The sequence below is a fragment of the Cavia porcellus genome, unplaced genomic scaffold, assembly GCF_034190915.1.
Source record: "Cavia porcellus strain 051 isolate PalLab524CR breed Dunkin Hartley unplaced genomic scaffold, mCavPor4.1 scaffold_5, whole genome shotgun sequence".
NCBI classification, from domain to species: domain Eukaryota; kingdom Metazoa; phylum Chordata; class Mammalia; order Rodentia; family Caviidae; genus Cavia; species Cavia porcellus.
This window is the reverse complement of record NW_026947488.1, coordinates 74,089,750-74,107,437: the sequence shown is the minus strand read 5'-3', so window position 1 is coordinate 74,107,437 and position 17,688 is coordinate 74,089,750. Positions and strand designations below refer to the sequence as shown.

At 38.3% G+C, this 17,688-nt stretch overlaps 2 protein-coding genes across 7 annotated transcripts in view; one reads left to right on the top strand and one right to left on the bottom strand.

Annotated features, from left to right (window-relative positions):
- Cp (ceruloplasmin) overlaps positions 1-8,825 on the top strand; it is a 48,768-nt gene extending 39,943 nt beyond the window's left edge. Inside the window, exons 19-21 of one of the 2 annotated variants that reach the window (XM_003476545.5) lie at positions 2,990-3,037; positions 4,437-4,553; positions 8,387-8,825. In XM_003476545.5, the coding sequence (XP_003476593.4) occupies positions 2,990-3,037; positions 4,437-4,552 (164 nt within the window). In that variant the 3' untranslated portion in view covers position 4,553; positions 8,387-8,825. The remainder of the gene's footprint in view (positions 1-2,989; positions 3,038-4,436; positions 4,554-8,386) is intronic. The other variant, XM_013159723.3, reaches the window with a different exon arrangement.
- Hps3 (HPS3 biogenesis of lysosomal organelles complex 2 subunit 1) overlaps positions 1-17,688 on the bottom strand; it is a 43,170-nt gene that overhangs the window by 2,618 nt on the left and 22,864 nt on the right. The window contains exons 7-16 of one of the 5 annotated variants that reach the window (XR_010047615.1): positions 15,494-15,648; positions 14,373-14,478; positions 12,344-12,525; positions 11,352-11,532; positions 10,325-10,558; positions 8,900-9,085; positions 8,384-8,572; positions 7,071-7,178; positions 3,272-3,478; positions 875-969 (exon numbers count right to left, since the gene is read on the bottom strand). Coding sequence is in view for 3 of the 5 variants with exons in the window: in XM_063249166.1 (XP_063105236.1) it covers positions 875-965; positions 3,272-3,478; positions 7,071-7,178; positions 8,384-8,572; positions 8,900-9,085; positions 10,325-10,558; positions 11,352-11,532; positions 12,344-12,525; positions 14,373-14,478; positions 15,494-15,648 (1,639 nt within the window). In the remaining 2 variants the exon portion in view is untranslated. The remainder of the gene's footprint in view (positions 1-874; positions 970-3,271; positions 3,479-7,070; positions 7,179-8,383; positions 8,573-8,899; positions 9,086-10,324; positions 10,559-11,351; positions 11,533-12,343; positions 12,526-14,372; positions 14,479-15,493; positions 15,649-17,688) is intronic. The other 4 variants (XM_063249166.1, XR_010047616.1, XM_063249167.1 and 1 more) reach the window with 4 other exon arrangements.

Genomic DNA, 17,688 nt, shown 5'->3' with positions numbered 1-17,688 from the left:
ATCACCTCCAACCTCACCCTTTTTTGCTCAACATTTTACTTTAGAGTGAGTCCAGAATATCTCTTCAGTCCAGCATATTAAAAAAACTGGCTTGCTCCAGGCTCTCCAGTTCCAGTTTTCCAGCAGTCTTCTGTCAATGTACTACAGCTGCTAACGGGAAGACCTCAGAAATGCCACTCAAGTTCTCCAGTGGCTGCTGGCTCTGCCTAATATTTAAAAACTTACTAGTTCAGCTGGAAAATACAATTCCATCCAGCACTGTCAGTTTTTAACATTTTATGTGTGCTGAAATGAAGGTAACCATTCTGTCATGAGACCAACAATTAACTACCAATAACAACACACAGTAGCAAGAAAATGAAAATGATGTCTCTACCAAAATTGGTAAATGCCTAAGAATAATGAAAATTCAAATATCTACACGGGTTAAAAAAAATCTACAATTTAGAGACTTTCAATTTTTTAAAATTCTTGAAGAATTTACCATTCTTTGATATCTACAATTGTGTTTAATACTCATAATCTTAATAAATTTCTACATGAAGTAAATTAAGCATTGAGATCATCAATAAGATAATTATCATAGTGGCTATAAAAATATTTAATAGAGTGAGTTCCTGTGCCTGTGATAATGTGTCAAGTGTTTGTAAAAGTTAACTTTAAAAGAGTGCCCACTCTGTGACCAGAAAACATAAAAGAATTTTTGTACCTGTGGCGGGGGCACTAGACGCTCCTTAGAAATAAGTTCTCCAGAGGATTCTGTGAGCCCTGTTTATCTCACTTGAGAATCATATGAAAAATTAAGAGACAGCAAGGCTCCAGTAAGTTTAAAATTTAGATTTAAATTTATAATCAACCAAAAAAATTATTTTACCTTTTAATGATGACAGGTAAAGCTGGTATTTCTCTCCACCACACTTTACTCTCTGACAAAGTTCAGGCAGAAGTTTTTTCCACCATAGAGTCTGTCTTAGGAAAAAATAAATAAATTTTAGTTTTGTCATATTTTATACTCAGCTTTCCAATGAGAAGACAATGTAGGAAAACAAACAACAAAAAAAAATACATGATTTCACTCAACTTCATTGTAATAGAAGTTATATTAGCAGCCAGTCTTCTGTGTACCAAAAAAAAAAAAAAAAGTTTGTAACTTGGATACGTGCACATGCCTATTCTGAAGAATAAACAAACATGTCCTGCTATCATGTCTTAAGTGGCAAGCAGGAAAGAAGAAAAAGTACTACAGTTTAAAATTTGCTAATTTCTAAACTAAAAACCACATGACACAGAAAATATATATATGTCTCTGAGACAGTTTTGTTATGCAGTTCAGCCTGGCCTTGAACTCTTCTGCGTAGCCCAAGCTGGTTTTGAATTTGCAGAAGTCCATCTGCCTCAGATTTCTGAGTGCTGGGATTACAGGAGTGTACCACCATGCCCAGCCTGTACCTGTTTCCTAAATCTTCAGGTTGTCATTTTTGTGACAGTGAAGTGGACTATTAACTTGAATGGTTTGGGATCTTCCCTAAAGATGAGTAAAACACATTTCTGAGTAGGCTGAGGTGTGACTATGAGATCTGTATCTGGTCTCTCACCTTTCCTCTCTGGCACTCTCCTATGCCCCTTCCTATTGTGATGCTACTGCCTTGGAGCCAGCCAATCATGGACCAAATCCCCAGAAACGTGATTCAATTTAAACCTTTCCTCTTTTAAATTGTGGTTCTTGGGTCTTCTGTCCCAGCTACAGGGAAGTTAATGAATGGAGACAATTGGTACTTGCGAAGTGGGCTTACTATTTTAACTATACATTACCATGTTAACCAGAATCCATTAGAGCTGGTTTGCAGAGCAGTTTGAAGAAGTGGGCTAAAGAAAGTCTAAAATGTTGTAAGCAAACATGATGGGCAATTCTAGTCACACTTTAGAAGAACAGTCTGTAAAGGTGAAGTTTTCATTATCAAACCAGGATTTTATGAATAATTGGACTAGAGACCTTGTATGTTACACTTTGGCAAAAATTCTGTCTCTAGTTCACCCATGTCTTTAGATTTTGTGGGAGACTGAGAGTAGAAGTGGCCGACTAACTGATTTAAGAGAGAAAAATTCAGACAGTCAAATGTTTAGGCTATGGCATGGGTACCCCTGGCTGCTTTTAGCCAAACTTATGAAAAGAATCAGAGGCATGAAGCAGATCAGGAAAAAGTGAAAAATCTTAAATCTGGCTCAAAAGCATGTGTAAGTGAAGTTGGGGCTAAAGTTGGACTGGTAGTTGCTAAAGACATTAGTATCATTAGTACCAAAAAGAAACTAAGTACTTTGTATGAGGACAAGAAGAGATACTTGCATCTCAGAAATTGTAGGCACAGAGTACATAAGTAAGTGTCAAGTTTTCATTTGAGAAGAATCTGTGGGACCCCTGCTGAAGAGAAACCTCCTGGGGAACTGGCTCCCCAGAATTCATTTCAGAGGCTCAGTTATCCAGGCGCTCAGAGGCTGCTCCTCCTGTAGCCTAAGGGAATCTGGTTACTGCTCCTGCTTCGAGCAGACCCTGGCATCATCACATGATACTGGTTTTACTGGTGTGAAGAATGCAAGAGCTGTGGTCTCCATCTAGATTCCAGACAAAGGGCTGGGAGGTTTGGCAAGCAATCTATGAGAGGACGGTGCATGATTCTCTGAGAGGAAATCTGCAGGTACAGTGGAAACTCGAGGAAATCAGAGATGTCGTAATGGGTAAGCTAACACAATCTCCAAACAGTATTTTTTAAAAAAGATAGTAACATGCCATTAATGTGCATTTTAATAACACTAACAATACTCAAATACTATAACATTAAGCATATGTTCATTGGCTCCACACAGTTTTATGAAGTTGGACTGGTATAAATTGTCCCCATTTTATAAATAAAGTAACGGGATTATCAAATCTGATGGTCATTGAACAAGCCTAAAAACAATCCAAAAAGCATACCCAGTTCTCTTCTTTCAGCTCATGAGGTACAGTGGAAACCCGAGGAAATCAGAGATACCGTAATAGGTAAGCTAACACAATCTCCAAACAGTTATTTTTTAAAAAAGATAGTAACATGCCATTAATGTGCATTTTAATAACACTAACAATACTCAAATACTGTAACATTAAGCATATGTTCATTGGCTCCACACAGTTTTATGAAGTTGGACTGGTATAAATTGTCCCCATTTTATAAATAAAGATTATCAAATCTGATGGTCACTGAACAAGCCTAAAAACATAATCCAAAAAGCATACCCGGTTCTCTTCTTTCAGCTCATGATTAGCATATGGAATGACCGCCTCTGGGCATCTCTCTAACAGTGTATCTATGCACTGTTCATACTCTTTCAAACGGGTACGACACAGAACATGGACACTGAGGCCAGCAACAGTGTCTTCTGAGAGTGGCTCCAAGAAGGGAACAACAGAAGCTATGTCAAATGAAGGACCACATATAAGAGACTATGAACAGAAAAGTGACAGGTCAGGGCATGAGGCATCTGCAAAACGGAAACACATATACACAGCATACATTTAAAACATATCATCGCTCTTCACTTGCTAAAGAAAAAATTGCTATTTTAGAATGTACATATATGGTTTGTTTTTTAGCAAATCCAAGAGGACTGCAGTATTAAATAATCTTGAATCCACAAGTTTAAAGAAAGCTCTCTTTAGTAGAAGCAAACATTTCATTTACTTTCAATAAACTGCAAATTAAAACTAATAGTTCTTTCGAATCCTAAAAAAGTAATCACTGTGTGATAGTCAAAGATTTATTTCCAATGTTCAGCACAAGAATAGTGAAAAATCAGTAGTTTAAATATTCAAACAAGGATGAGTTAAATTATAGTTGATTCATATGGTGGGACATAATAGTCATCAATATTATGCTTTCAAAGGCTAATTATAGGAAAATGTGATAAAATGGTGAGTAAAAAATTGTAATACAAAGTTACGTTGAGAGTGATTACTTTAATAAAAACCATGTAGATACATGCACATACAGAAATACATCTGGAAGAGGACTGCATTTGAAACAGATTAACTCACTGGATAGAAGCACAAAGCCCATTTTTTGTCTTCTTTTCACACTTTTCTCTATTTTCAAAATTTACTATGAGCATGCATTACATATATACTCAAAAATTGTACCATTTAAAAAAACTAACACTTCTGTTTAGAAGCTAATCATTTGCACCAATACTCTTTACCTTAAGCTAAATAACAAGCAACAGCTATTACTTCAGTATTTAGAATTTCACTGGTATTTTACCATCAAACAACTTTGCTAATACTTTACTTTAAATTTGTGTATAGCACTGTTAATTGTACACAAAAATAATCTCCATTTTTCCTTTCACCTGTAGGACAGATAGTTATATCTTGGCTTCTAATCCCTGTATCTTTTTCTCTCCAGCATGTTCTCACACTTCCCATGACTTCTCATGGAGCATGAGCTACGCCTTCACAGTAATCACAGTCAGCGTGATTACTTTATTCCAAATGTCTTCCAAGGAACAGCTAGGAGAATAAGGTTGGTATCTATTCTTTCAGCAAGTTTAGTAAATTATCCATCTGAATAATTTCCTGACAACAAAGTGCCACAAAATGAAATAAAGTAGTAATCTCCCACTCCCAGGATCTCCAATAAGGAAGAAAACAGACTATTTCTGTATCTACCCTTGATCTATTAGAATAATGGCTGAGGCAGGAAGGAAGAAAGCAGGGGCACCAGACCCAGTACAAAAGGAAATCAGTCAGCACTTGGTACAAAACGGGTAATGTAAGAGCATTTACTTAGTTTTACCCATATAATTAAGAAGTTTGATAATAATGAATACGATGGCTAAGAAACACCAAACAGTACATATTTCATCAGATGAAGAGTGGACCAAAGATTACTGGTATTCTTTAAAATACTGTTAATGTAGTCTGTTTCACAGAGCACTCCATTTTCTTTCAACTTTGGAAATGGACTCCTCTCCAAACTCAACACATGTATTATTTATTCCCTTTTTCAATCAAGATCTCTCTGACCCTCAGCCCTGATTCTGTAGGGCTGGAATCCACAGATTTGTCTTCTCTGTCTAGACAATCGGCACTGTTTTTAAGGAATGATGGCTGGCAAGGATGTGGAAAGGGTGAGAAACATGATAATTTTGGCAAAGAACAGGAAATTTACTTATCCTCCCAAAAGTAGCTTTTGGACATATAAAGGACTTATAGGTCTTAGTTATAGCACAAATATACTCTTAAAATGACTGAGGACAACAGACAAATTTGTATCAAATTTTTGGGAAGGGGAGGACAGTTACACAATTTTGGAAAAGCTTTCCAAGTGATTCTGAACTTTCCTATTACTCTAAGTGACAACCAGTGAAATATTTTGATTTTTTGATACTTATTTTCTTCTTAATGATTAAGACTAATTAACAGAGACAATATAGAAAAAGCTACAGTTAGAAAAGTTATTTGGAAAAGTTTACTTTGACATTTCTATCCTTTTGTTCTTCCTTTCTGTACCAAAGTCCAGGGTCTCCATGATCCTCGTGTCTCAGCACCTAGAGTGCCAAGATCATAGGTGTACACCGTCACACCCAGCTATGTTTCTATCCTTTAACAGCAAAGATTCTCAGGAAAAATGTACCCTTTTAAAGTACTTTCAAATGGATTTTAAAAGGTCACTACATACTACTTTTTTTCAAGCAATGATTATGCTTTAAAACTCCACAGCAGAAATGTGAAATTGCCCTGTAAATAGGTCATTACTGTGTGTGTTCTAAGAAAAGACAGAGCCCAGTGCTGGCCTTTGAATTTAAAGTCCACACTCAAGCAGTATTTCTAAAATAAAAACTTCTACAGCTGAGCCCTTAGGATCCTCTGCCTCATGAGGATACTAAATACCAAGAATCTTACATGACTTGTCAAAGAAAATACACAGAACTCCATCTCTGAGGACAGCACAATCCTGTCTGAACACGGAGTCTAAGTTAACAAGGCCTCTTAGGCTTTTTACCCAGCTCTCATTCCGTGTTTGGCATCTGGTTGCAGAAGCAGTAATGTGACTACAGTTTAAATCAGAGATGGCAAACTCTGAAGCCTAAGCAGAGAATGAAAAGGCATAAAGACAGTTGGATATAAGAAAAAGCATGCGCCCTTCAGCCTCTGGGCCGGATGACACCAGGGGCTGCTGGCCAGTGCCAGCCCTCAGGTCTCAGAAGCAATAAAGGTCTTGAGTGACCGGTTCTACTGTGTATTTTGAGCAGCTTGAAAATCCCGATTCTTGATATGAAATTCTAATTTTCATATACTGTCAGCTACATCAAGCAGATCAAACAACACAAATGCAGCAATGATAGTCCCTGGATCACTGAACTACATTAAATAAAATCACATGCAATTCAGCCAAGCGTAATCCAAGTCCGATGCATGCTTTGTTTCTCATTTTCACTGGAAAATACTTGCTATAGTCAAAATTCCCACGGGTTCATCTACATTTTCTAACTGTGCTTCTCTAGTTTTTGAAAATCTTTTTTTTTTTTTTTTTTTTGTCTTTTTCCTTTTTATCGGTACTGGGGATTGAACTCACGACTGCTTGCAAGGCAGACGCTTATGCCGCTGAGCTAAATCCCCAGCACCGAAAATCTTTTGTAGAAGAAACCAGATAAGCAGGCTACTTTGACCTGTCTCCTTCTAGGACACAAGACACAACCAATCATATGTGGTTGGGTTTGTTTAAAGGTCTACATTATTTAATCACACACACACACTAAAAACACCACCACACATTTGTCACACTTTAATCTCATATAGTTTATTCAAACACATCTTGAAAATGCTGAACACAGTTACACAACCTGCTGCAGCCTGCCTACCTACTGAAACTAGTCCCTCAGCTCAGACCCCTACCAGCAGCTCCAGGCTGAGGCAACTGTCTCCACCAAAGTGCTTGAGTATGCCTAACAACAGACTTTCCCCCAAATGATACATTCTAGATTAACAGAATACTTGATTTCTACCAAACTTAAATAAAAAGACACACTTTACTTACCTGTAATTTTGAAAGGTCGTCTGTATAATTTTTATCAGCTAAGGAATCAGATGACATTAAAACATGAACCCAGGGATAGATTAAGCCATAATGACTACAGGCATTTATCTAAAACATAAAAGGAATTTATCATAAGCAAGATAGAATAACAACAAAATTTCTCCTCACCTATTCACAAAACATAAGCAGTCATTAATCCTCTGCCATGTTATGGAATCGGCCAGTCTTAGTGCCGGAAGTCTTTCAGATATTTTACCATGGAAAATGTTCAGCCTTGTTTCTGCCCCAAATAATCTGCACTAAATACTTCCTTACAGTTTAAAACTTAAAATATTCCAAAGAAGTACTTTCTAACAAGAAAAACGGTATTGCTTGTAAGCTGATTATACTTTAAAAAGTTAATAGCAACACTGCAAATAGTTTTTACTTATATTACTTCATTTAGTTTTGGTTTTCTGTCTTTTTGAGACAGGGTCTCACTACACAGTTCAGACTGCCTTGAATTCACTTTGTAGTCCAGACTGGCCTCAGCCTTCCAGTCATCCTCCTGCCTCAGCCCCCTGAGTGCTAGATTATAGGGATGTGCCATATACTACTTCAGATGGGAGGCAAAATATTTTCCGTAAGTTCAAGATAATTTGCATGCAGTAACCTTTACTTAAGAAACTGCTGGGGCTGGGGATTTAGCTCAGCGGCATAAGCGCCTGCCTTGCAAGCAGGCAGTCGTTGTGAGTTCGATTCCTGGTACTGATTAAAAAAAAAAAGAAACTGCTGAATTTTTTCAGTTAACTCATACTAAGTATGGCTTCCATGAGAGGCAAAGGGCTGGAGGAAGAGAAGAGAGCAAAAAGAAGAATAGAAAAGGTGCTTATGTATGTAATGCTACAGATCATGACCCGTTGGTGGCATGCTCCTGTGTGTGCAGCTGGCAGGCAATGGGTGCCCGCCGAGGCGGCCTCCCGGCCCACGGGCCTTCAGAAGTTCCTCTCCCACTGGGAGGGTGGCAGCGGTCTCTTCTCTCATGTTCTACTTATCGATCCTCTGCTGAGGAAGGACATATCTGGAGGTGTCCTTTTCACATGCTTTCACTGTGATTAGGTAATACAGGAGAAATATGGGGCATTCTTCAGAACTTGAAATTACTTAAATGAGGACAATTCTGGTAATAGACTGGTCGGTGTACTTTTAATTCCAGTTTAAATAAGACATCTGGTAACAGAAAACTAGGTTTAACTCCAGCTCACTAACAATAAAATAGTTCTTGTAATCTGCCATGTCTGAGTTTAATTTAAAATACCATTGCATTTTCTTACCAGATCCTCTGATGTTCTCAAGGGTATGGTGTCAGGAAGTTGCCTCTTAGATAACCTCCAGATGTACTGTGATACGAGCTTGCAATAGAGCTCCTGAAGTACCACATCTGGGAGACAGGCCACCAGCTGCGCCTCCCAGAAGTCTACCAAGAGCTGAGGAATCGTATCTTCATCTTTACCACAGAGCACCTTGAAAACAGAAAGGAGCCTTCTGACACAGCACTGATCAATGACAGCCAGCCTGAACACCACTCCATCACGTGCGTCGTGCAAGCAATGCTTAGTGCCATGGCAAAACAAATTCAGACATTTTTAATGCGAGTTTGTTGGCTTCACGATTGCATGAATAAAGTCTCTCCAGAAATATTCTTTACTTGTATTTTTATGTTATAAATGGATTAGGTATAAGTCAAGTTTTTTCAATAAACATATGAAAATTTCACTTTTTATTCTTCTTGCGTTTCTATTGATTTTTATCAAGCCACCCAGAAAAATGACATTTTTAATGTGACAAACCTTAAAGAAAGAATCGGCCTCTTCAATTCCAATTTTGTTGTTCTTCTGCAAACCCAGGACTGCACCCACAAGCAGTCTAGGCTGAGTCTCCTTCAAGTGAACTGCAAGGTCTGTTGGAACAACCTGTCCCTTCCTCTGCTGAACCAGTAGCCGAGGTTCCAGAATGAAGCCACACACCAACTTCATCTTCAGATGAAAAGGAAATTTAGAAACGTTGTGTACAGTGTATTCAGATTTTCCTTTTGTCAGTATATCCTCCTGAATTTTGGATTCAGGGTTAAGCTATTAGCAATTTAGTTAAATAATACTTTTTATAAAGGCTAATTCATGAATTCCAAGCAGGACCATCATTTACTGCCTTATAGAAGTTATTAATATTTAAGTAAACATCAAGATACTCAATATTTGAAGACAGCTTAGATTTAGTTCAAATTTATGGAACTTACAAACTTACTTTTTTTTTTAGGATTCTACTCTTTAAAGCAGAAATGGGGTGTGGGATATATAGCTCAGTGGCACAGAACCTGACTGGAAAGTGTGAGGTCCTGAGCCAATTCATGATACCCACCCCAAAAAAGGGCAGAAGATACCCCAATATTGACATGTTCTCTTCTTCACTGTAACAAAACATACCACTTGTAAAACATTAAAGCGCTTCAACTCTTATTTTAGAACTAGGATTTTACTATCAGCATCTGACAATAGTATACAACACAAATTCTGAAAGTAAGCTACTTGGCTCCTTCTGGATTGTGATCATGAACAAGTTAAGCTCTCTGGCCTTAGCTGCCTCTCACAGCATTTCAGTAAGAATTAAAGAAGATAACACATGCAAGAGGCCTAGATAGCCCTGGGATACAATAAAAGCTTAAATAATGTTACTTTCAATTTTCTTTCCTTAAATGATTAACATCTTTGCCTCGGGTCCCTAAATGATATCCCTAAATGATTTCTTTTCCAAGGGAAATGACCTTTCTTCATGTGATGACGCACTCCAATGTCCAATCTTCCATAAAGTCACCTGTGATATCTACTAGACATTTAATAAGGCTCACAGGCAACACTTCCTTTGCTATACTTGAATATGCATTTCTCTGCTCTCTCTCCAGAGAATGCACCCTATTTCTCATGTCCGATCGGATTGTTGGCTCTAGTTAGAGAGCCTGTATATTCTTCAGCACTGATCACAGTCTGCTGAAGGTACTTTGCACTAGGTAGAAAGGTCTTTGATGATCTGTTGGTATCACCATCAGTCTTTCTGCTTTTCATTTGCTAGATGTGAAATCCCACTTGGATCACTTCCCTTCCAATAGCAGGTCTGCTGCCCACTACAATTAAAAAAGCATAAGCTATAAAAAGCAAAAACTCCTTGGGACTGCAGCCTCCTCTAGCCCCCTGCCGTTGACACCAGGCAGAGCATCATACCTCTGAATGACTTTTCATTTCATTCCTATACATGTCAAGTTCTCCCATCCTTAGAGCCAGTGCTGCTTTGACCAGTGTCACTAAAATTGAGGAGAATCCACAGGTATCCAGCTTCCTCAGGTATCTCAAGGCAGTTAAGGGATTCACATTCTTCATACAAGGACTACAGAGAACATGAGGCAATTGTTTTGGTTCGGCTACATGAAACATCTGAACCACTTTTGCTGCCAATTCCTTGGATGAGCAAGAACAAAGAGTAAAAGATCTGTCAGCCAAAAGAAGTCAAAATTGAAAATGCACACATAAAGATATAAGATACAAACATTGTGATTAAAGATAAAATTAGAGTATCTTTTTGATTAAAAATGAGTTGATTAGACACACGGGAGATCTACGCTGACTTGACGTGATCTCTTTGCTGAATGAAAATGAAGATAAAGCAGTGGAAATACGCAACAGGTTGTGAACAACATTTATAATTTTAACAGGAATTCAGAAGAAGAAAATAAACATTTCATCAAATTATACTTTACAAAACAACAGTTCAAAGTATATCCAATGAAGCAATCTATGTGAGAGAACTTTTTCTCACCTAAGGATTTGGTATTACAATTTACAACTGTATCAAAAATACACTAAGGACTAAAAATATTTCCTATTAATGTCTGAAGTCCCTGGGCCAAGGCTGTCCAAGTGAAGTTTTGGACACCTGGAGAACTGAGGCACTAGAGGTGTGGGAAGGACTTCGGATGAGAAGGCAGGCAAGGCTCATGTTCTAGAAGTCTCGCTACTGTCACCAGGCAAGTCCTCTGGCCACGTGGACTGCATCCCCCATGGGCATAGGGAGGGAACGTGAGAGGATGGGCCACACGTTCTATAATCACTAACAAAGAAAGGGGCATGTTAGCTTTTGGAGCAAAAAGAGTAACAAAGATGAAAACAGTTAATCTGACTTCCAAATAGTAAGATATACAATTAATAAAATGAGTTAAAAAATATTAGTTTTAACAAAGAAAACTATATTCACTTCACTTAATTCTTCATCCAGGTTTTCATAAAGTGAATGATTAATATAAAAGATCAATCCCCTCTCATATTTCTGAGATTCATCCTCTGTTGCCCAATCCACGCGGTTCAGAACTTCAGCCAGAGACAAACCAGACATCTTATAGTACGGTAAGGCGAGGTGGGAATTCTGGGTGTCAAGCCTAAAGGGAAGGAAACAAAACCCCTCACACTTGTGAATTTTAAGCCTGTATGTTTAACATAGCCAATAGTAAAACACATCATGCTTTCCAAAGACATACATTTCAAAATACTTTTGCACGGCCATTAGTAATTGAAACAAATGTTTAGTGTTATTTTTAAGTCATTCTAATTAATAGTTTCCTTTTGTATGTTTATTATATAGAAAAATAATTATGTGAATTATAATATTCATAATGTGGCTCCAAAGTAAAGGTGTTACAGGTAGAAAGTCTGCTTTATTAATTTATAATCATTACCATGGGTCACGAAAGCCTCTGAAACACACACACAGGAACACACACATGCACAAATTCATAAACAATCTTCTTAAAGCAAAAACAGTAATTACTATCCACTCTAGCATCTTTTTCTGACACCTTGAGAGCACTGACTAGTAAGACTGAAATCACAGGCTGTCTAAAAAAAGACACCTGCACTTGAAGCTAACGGTGATAAAGAAGAAAGAGGACTGAGAGAGTTTTCACTGGTAATAGGTCCTAAAAAAAATTCCAATTCTGAAGTTAAGTGATAGGAGACTATAAACTTGAGACTTACTGCTCATCTAATACAGAGCGACTCTTTAAAACAGGAGAGGCGTCACTTTCATCTGTATCTCTAAGCCCAGCCTAGTACAAGGTATATAGTATGTGTTTAATAAATGCTTGTGAAATATGTGAATAAACAAACCACCTCCTTTCACATGTTTCCTTATTTATGACTATCAGGTTAAAAAGCTGGGAACTATATCCAGCATTCAAGATGGTTACCAACCTGCTGTAACAATCTCCAAGGTGCCCACAGCTTTCTTTAAATGCCTCCAAAAGCTCTGCTTTCTCTCCGGGTTCCAGCTGACTGGCATCCATCAAGGCAGCTCTCACTAACAGATGGGCCTCGCTGAGAAGGTGGATGCAGCTCTGGGTTTTCACAGTCTTGTAGGTGTTACTATAGTCTACCTAGAACAACAGACCGACACCTAATGTTGCTGCAGAGACGCTTCTGACAGCTTTCCAGTTCTTCAACACATCTAACTTGTGTTAGTAACATTTCCATTGGAGCACATTAAACACTGAGAGTAAATACAGTACACATCATCAATAGGCCCAACAGTTTTCTTTCTCCACAATCTGTGAGCCAGTTTAACACATGTATCACTATAAACACTACCTTGTTTAACTGCTTTAAGGACCAAAGAAGGCTGGGGATGTAGCTCAGTAGTAGAGCGCCTGCTTAGGACAACCAAGGCCCTAGATTCAACCCCTAGCATCATAAAAATAAAGTTTTCAAAAAACAGCGAGAGAAGGTGAAAATAAATTAAGCATACACTTAACATAGTGATCATTTGGTCCCAATAAGATAAAGCCAGGGAAATATTTAAAATACTTAACTTCTCTTTTTACATTATGATTTAAAAAGAAAACTCTTTCAAATTGAGACCATTTCCTTCCTGAGTTTCAACTTAGGATCTACTGCATAATTCACAAGGGTTCATAAAGATTATCACTAGCTAATTTGAGTCAATCAGTATATTCAGATGCTAGTAGTCAGATTAGCTAGATAAAGTCTAATACCTTCAATTAAGCAGGACTGAAAGATAGGACCAAGCTGATATATAGTAATTATCAGCATAAATTTCGGGGGAGGGGAATCAGGAAACATTTTTACCTGCTTATCAAAATTAATATCACTAGTGAGGAGCAGAGGGACTTCGTGTCCTTCCAGATATTATACACTAAAATAATTAAGAATGCATAATCTGGATCTACTCTTGAAGAAATAATCTAACAAACACAAAATGAAGAACACTCTAAAATAAAAAGGTAGAGAAACTGTATTTATCAAAAATGAAATAGTGTCACAAAATAAAAGCAAAGGCAGCAGAAGCAGTCTAGACTCAAGGAGGCTAAAGAGTCATGGTAGTCACATATATTACCTGACTGCAAACTGGATCCTAGAATGAAGTGGGTGGAAAATGTTTATAAGCCATTACTGGGTCACTTACCAAAACTGCAGTAAGCAGTCCAGATCAGATATCATTTCTAGGTTAAATTTATTCAAGTATGTAACTGTAGCATGGTTATACAAGAGAATATCTGACTTTTAGAGAATATATGATGAAATGTTTAGGTGCAAAAAGTTCCTATATATTGAAATGACTTTCCGATGGATCAGAAAAGAAAAAATTGGGTGTTGAGAAAGCATAAAAAGAAAGAGAAGCAAAGGGGTACAGCACTGACCCATAAGCGTATCTGTAAGGAGAAAATAGGGTTTCTTTGTGCTATTCTTATTCTTTCAACTTTCCTCTAAATGTAAATTAAAAAAAAATTAAAATCACTGGCAGTGAAGAGTAGGAAGCTCTCACCCTTAGAACAAGAGTAAGGATGCCCCCTGCAGGGCCCTTCCTGGACCAACTGGAGTGCACTAAACAGTCTGCTAATATGCAAAGAAAGAAGAGATGGGCATAGATGGTCCCACAGTTTTTCTAACTCCATTTCATGTTCCTCTTTGCTAGGGTTCAAAGTCAAAGGCAAGAGCTACTAATATTCAGTGTGGACCACTGATCCTTTTTACAAGATGTATTTGAATAAGGGACTCTTAATTTTAGTGAAGGGAATTTTTAGTAGCTCCTCAAATGTTAGAAGCAGTGAAAATGAGAAAGTGAAGAAGGATACACACACCTCTGTCACACAGATCCTGGAAACTGGTTGGCTGAGGCATCCTGAATGTATGATATACATAATCAATTTATGATCATCAATTTTACTCAATTTCTACAAATAGTCAGAAGTCTGAAAAAAAGTACCATTTCTTTGTACAGTTGTACTGGTGAGGTCGTATTCACAATATACAAACTCCAGCCAGCCTCAGCTACAGGTGGTTTGATCTTAACACTGGTATCTTTTCTAGAACTGAAAGTATAACAAAGGTTAACAACTGTTAAGTAAGATGTGTTATTAATAAATGACAGTACTAGCCAGTAAATACTGGGTGCTACAAAATACTGTAACTATGAAATCACTTTCATTCAGTTATTTCTTCAGTGATCACCTCTAAATTGGTTTTCATTGAACACAACTGTTCAGTACTATAGGGGCCAACTATATTCAATATAACTACCATGTGCTGATAAACCAATTGCTTCCAATTCATTCCATAAGTATTTTCAAAAGAGCAAACTCAAATAGCAGGCTATGAAAGTCCCTGTGCCCAGGGTCTCTCCTGCCTGCAGCCTTCATGAGGCCAAAGAACATCAAATAGAACATTACTAGTCTGGAAATTAGTGTTCTACTGTGAGCAATGTGAAAACAGGCCACAAGTTAACTAGAAATTAATGTAATAAAAATGCAATTTGATTTTAAAGTAGATCGGCAAACATCTAGGGATCATGAACATGCTGTCAGGTGAGAAGCACGTTGTTATTAATTTCTTCTACAACATCAGAAAGCAATCTTTGGATAAAAAATAAAACGGATACAAAGTCAAAAAAGAAAAGCAGGGAAAAAGTCATATAACTTGAATTAGCATAAAATGTTCTTTCTCATTAATTACTCAGAAAAGCATGATTTTAAGATTCTTATCTAAAGGGGCTGGGGATTTAGCTCAGCGGCATAAGCACCTGCCTTGCAAGCAGGCGGTGGTGAGTTCGATCCCTGGTACTGGTAAAAAACAAACAAACAAATAAAAAAAGATTCTTATCTAAAATAGGTCTGCTTTTTACTGAACCTATTTTAGAATTCAATTTCTCCTAAAAGCTCTGTGGTCCATTATAAAGGTCATTACCGAGGTCTCTGGAACCTCTTTCAACTTCTCTGGAAAAAGAACACCACAGAACAGCTATGTGATCATTTCCAACAAGACACTCCCAAGCCACCGTGGCTACAAGCCATTCCCAGGAATGCCCCTTGGGGGCAAGAGGATGCTTACAGCAACTTTCTGGGTGATTCTCTTCTCTCTGGAAAGGCTTCTGGCTCTGCCTTGGTCAAAAGAACTACATGATTTCTAAAATGACACATAGCTTTCAAGCCTATAAAAAGCTGTATTCTTAGAGCACAGACATCCATACTAACAGGTGGGCAAGCCTGGTAAAGAAAAAAAAAAATCACAAATTTAACCAAGGAATAATGGCATGTGGACTTAGTCATCAAGAATCAGTCTATTTATTCAATACAATCTCTTCTGCTTTATTCACCCCTCAGTAAGCCCAATTTCCTGTTTTTAAGACACTGACAGGTTATCGGTACCTATGTAAGCAACTGTCTCTTTATTTATAGAGCAACTCAATCAATAACATTAGTAATAGTTGACTGAATAAATGCAGATTGAAGGTCCCATGGCTGCAGGAACTCCTGTAGCGTTTGAGGCAGAATCCTGGGTGGTAAAGTGCCACCCAGGCAAATGCCCACACACACTGGGCTGGCTTGGGCTACATCCTAATGGCACTTCCAGGCAAAACTCACACACTGTGGGAGAAGATTCTATGGTGTGGAAAGTGCATATAATGGTTTCTTTGCGGGTAAGTGTATGCAAAAGATTCTTGCATGTCCAGAGAGCCCTGACTGTGATCTTTTGGGTGTGAAGAGAACCATATCCAGAACAGCTCACAGGCTGGACCTGTGAGGTAAATTAAGGAGCTAGGCTACTGCTTGCTCGTGGAGGAGACCACTAACCTAGGAAGAACAGACAAGAAAGACAATGGAAGGGTTATTTCTGGAATCTCACAAAATGAGGCTGACAGGCCTCTGACCTCTGCTCTATGATTTTGATTCTGAGGTCATCACCATCATCCCTTTGCATAAAAGGCCTGGGGAAACAACTCATTTATGTTTTCATTTATAAAATAGTTAAGTTAGCCAGGTGTTGTAGCACACACCTATAATCCCACCACCCAGGAGGCTGAGGCAGGAGGATCACTGTGAGTTTGAGGCCAGCCTGGGAAACAGAGTGAGACCCTCTCTCTCTCTCTCAAAAAAAAAAGTTAAATTGAATGTGGGTTATGCTGAAGAGCCAGAATCTCAGCGGAAAGGGAGGGAGGATCACACGTACTTTGGATCAGACTATGTGATTGTAAAACCTTTCCCAATGCCACAGCTCCCAGCCTGAGTCAGCACGTGGGTGTGAAATCACCAAGGCCAGGATTTCAGAACTGGCAGAACCACAGAAGGGAAGTCTGAGGTGAGATCACCGCCACCTTTCCCTTCCTGCCTCCACCGGCCTCAGAGAGCAGGCTCCCGCCAGCTGCTGCCCTCCGCTTTCCCTTCCCCTTATCTCTTCTTGGTCTCTCTGGATTTTTGAGAGTGTAGGAAGATACAGAATCATGAGCTCATCAAATGCTGACTGATTCTACTTCAGTCTACAAAGCAATTGTGTCCCCCAGTTGCACAAATGCCATTGTGGGCTTACGTATTTCTGAGGCTTAAAAAGGCCTGCTGGGAGGAAAAGAAAAGGATGAAGAGGAAAGAATGGAAGCTACTTCATCACAGTTATCTTCCCATTTTTACTAGAAAAAGAATTCTCATTTTAAAAATCATCTCTTACTAGAAAAGCTTATGTATGTATTTTATATAAGGAATAGGAAGGGCCAGGGACATAGCTCAGTGGCCCAGGGCCTGATGGGCAAGTGCAAGGGCCTGAGGTAGATTCCTGGTACCAAAAGAAAAAACGGCATGGGAAATCTGTGACTCTGGTCCCCAAAGAGATGAAGGCAAGCAGTAAGCCTGGCCACCAACAGAAATCTACTGGCAGGTCATGACAAACAAGAGTTATGAAGAACTCAGACACTACACTTTCCGTAAAATGCTTGCTTAACCATAAAGCAAGTGACAGTGACTGTGATAAGTGTACTGACTCTGTTACTGTAACCACTGCCATGGAACACGTTTTTCTGTAAAAAGCCACACAAGGTTCCAGGTAAACATCAACTAACTTGTGAAAACAGAGCAGCATGTACCTTCATAACAAATATCAATTCAAAGGCCTTTTAAGTCAGAAGTAAAACAGCAGAGAAAAATATGAGGCAAATAATCAGTATGTAAGAACACAAGTCAAGGTCAGAAGATCATCAAAAACTGTCAATATTTTGTGGTCAAGAACTTTTCTAAGACTAATACAGAAAACTGTTG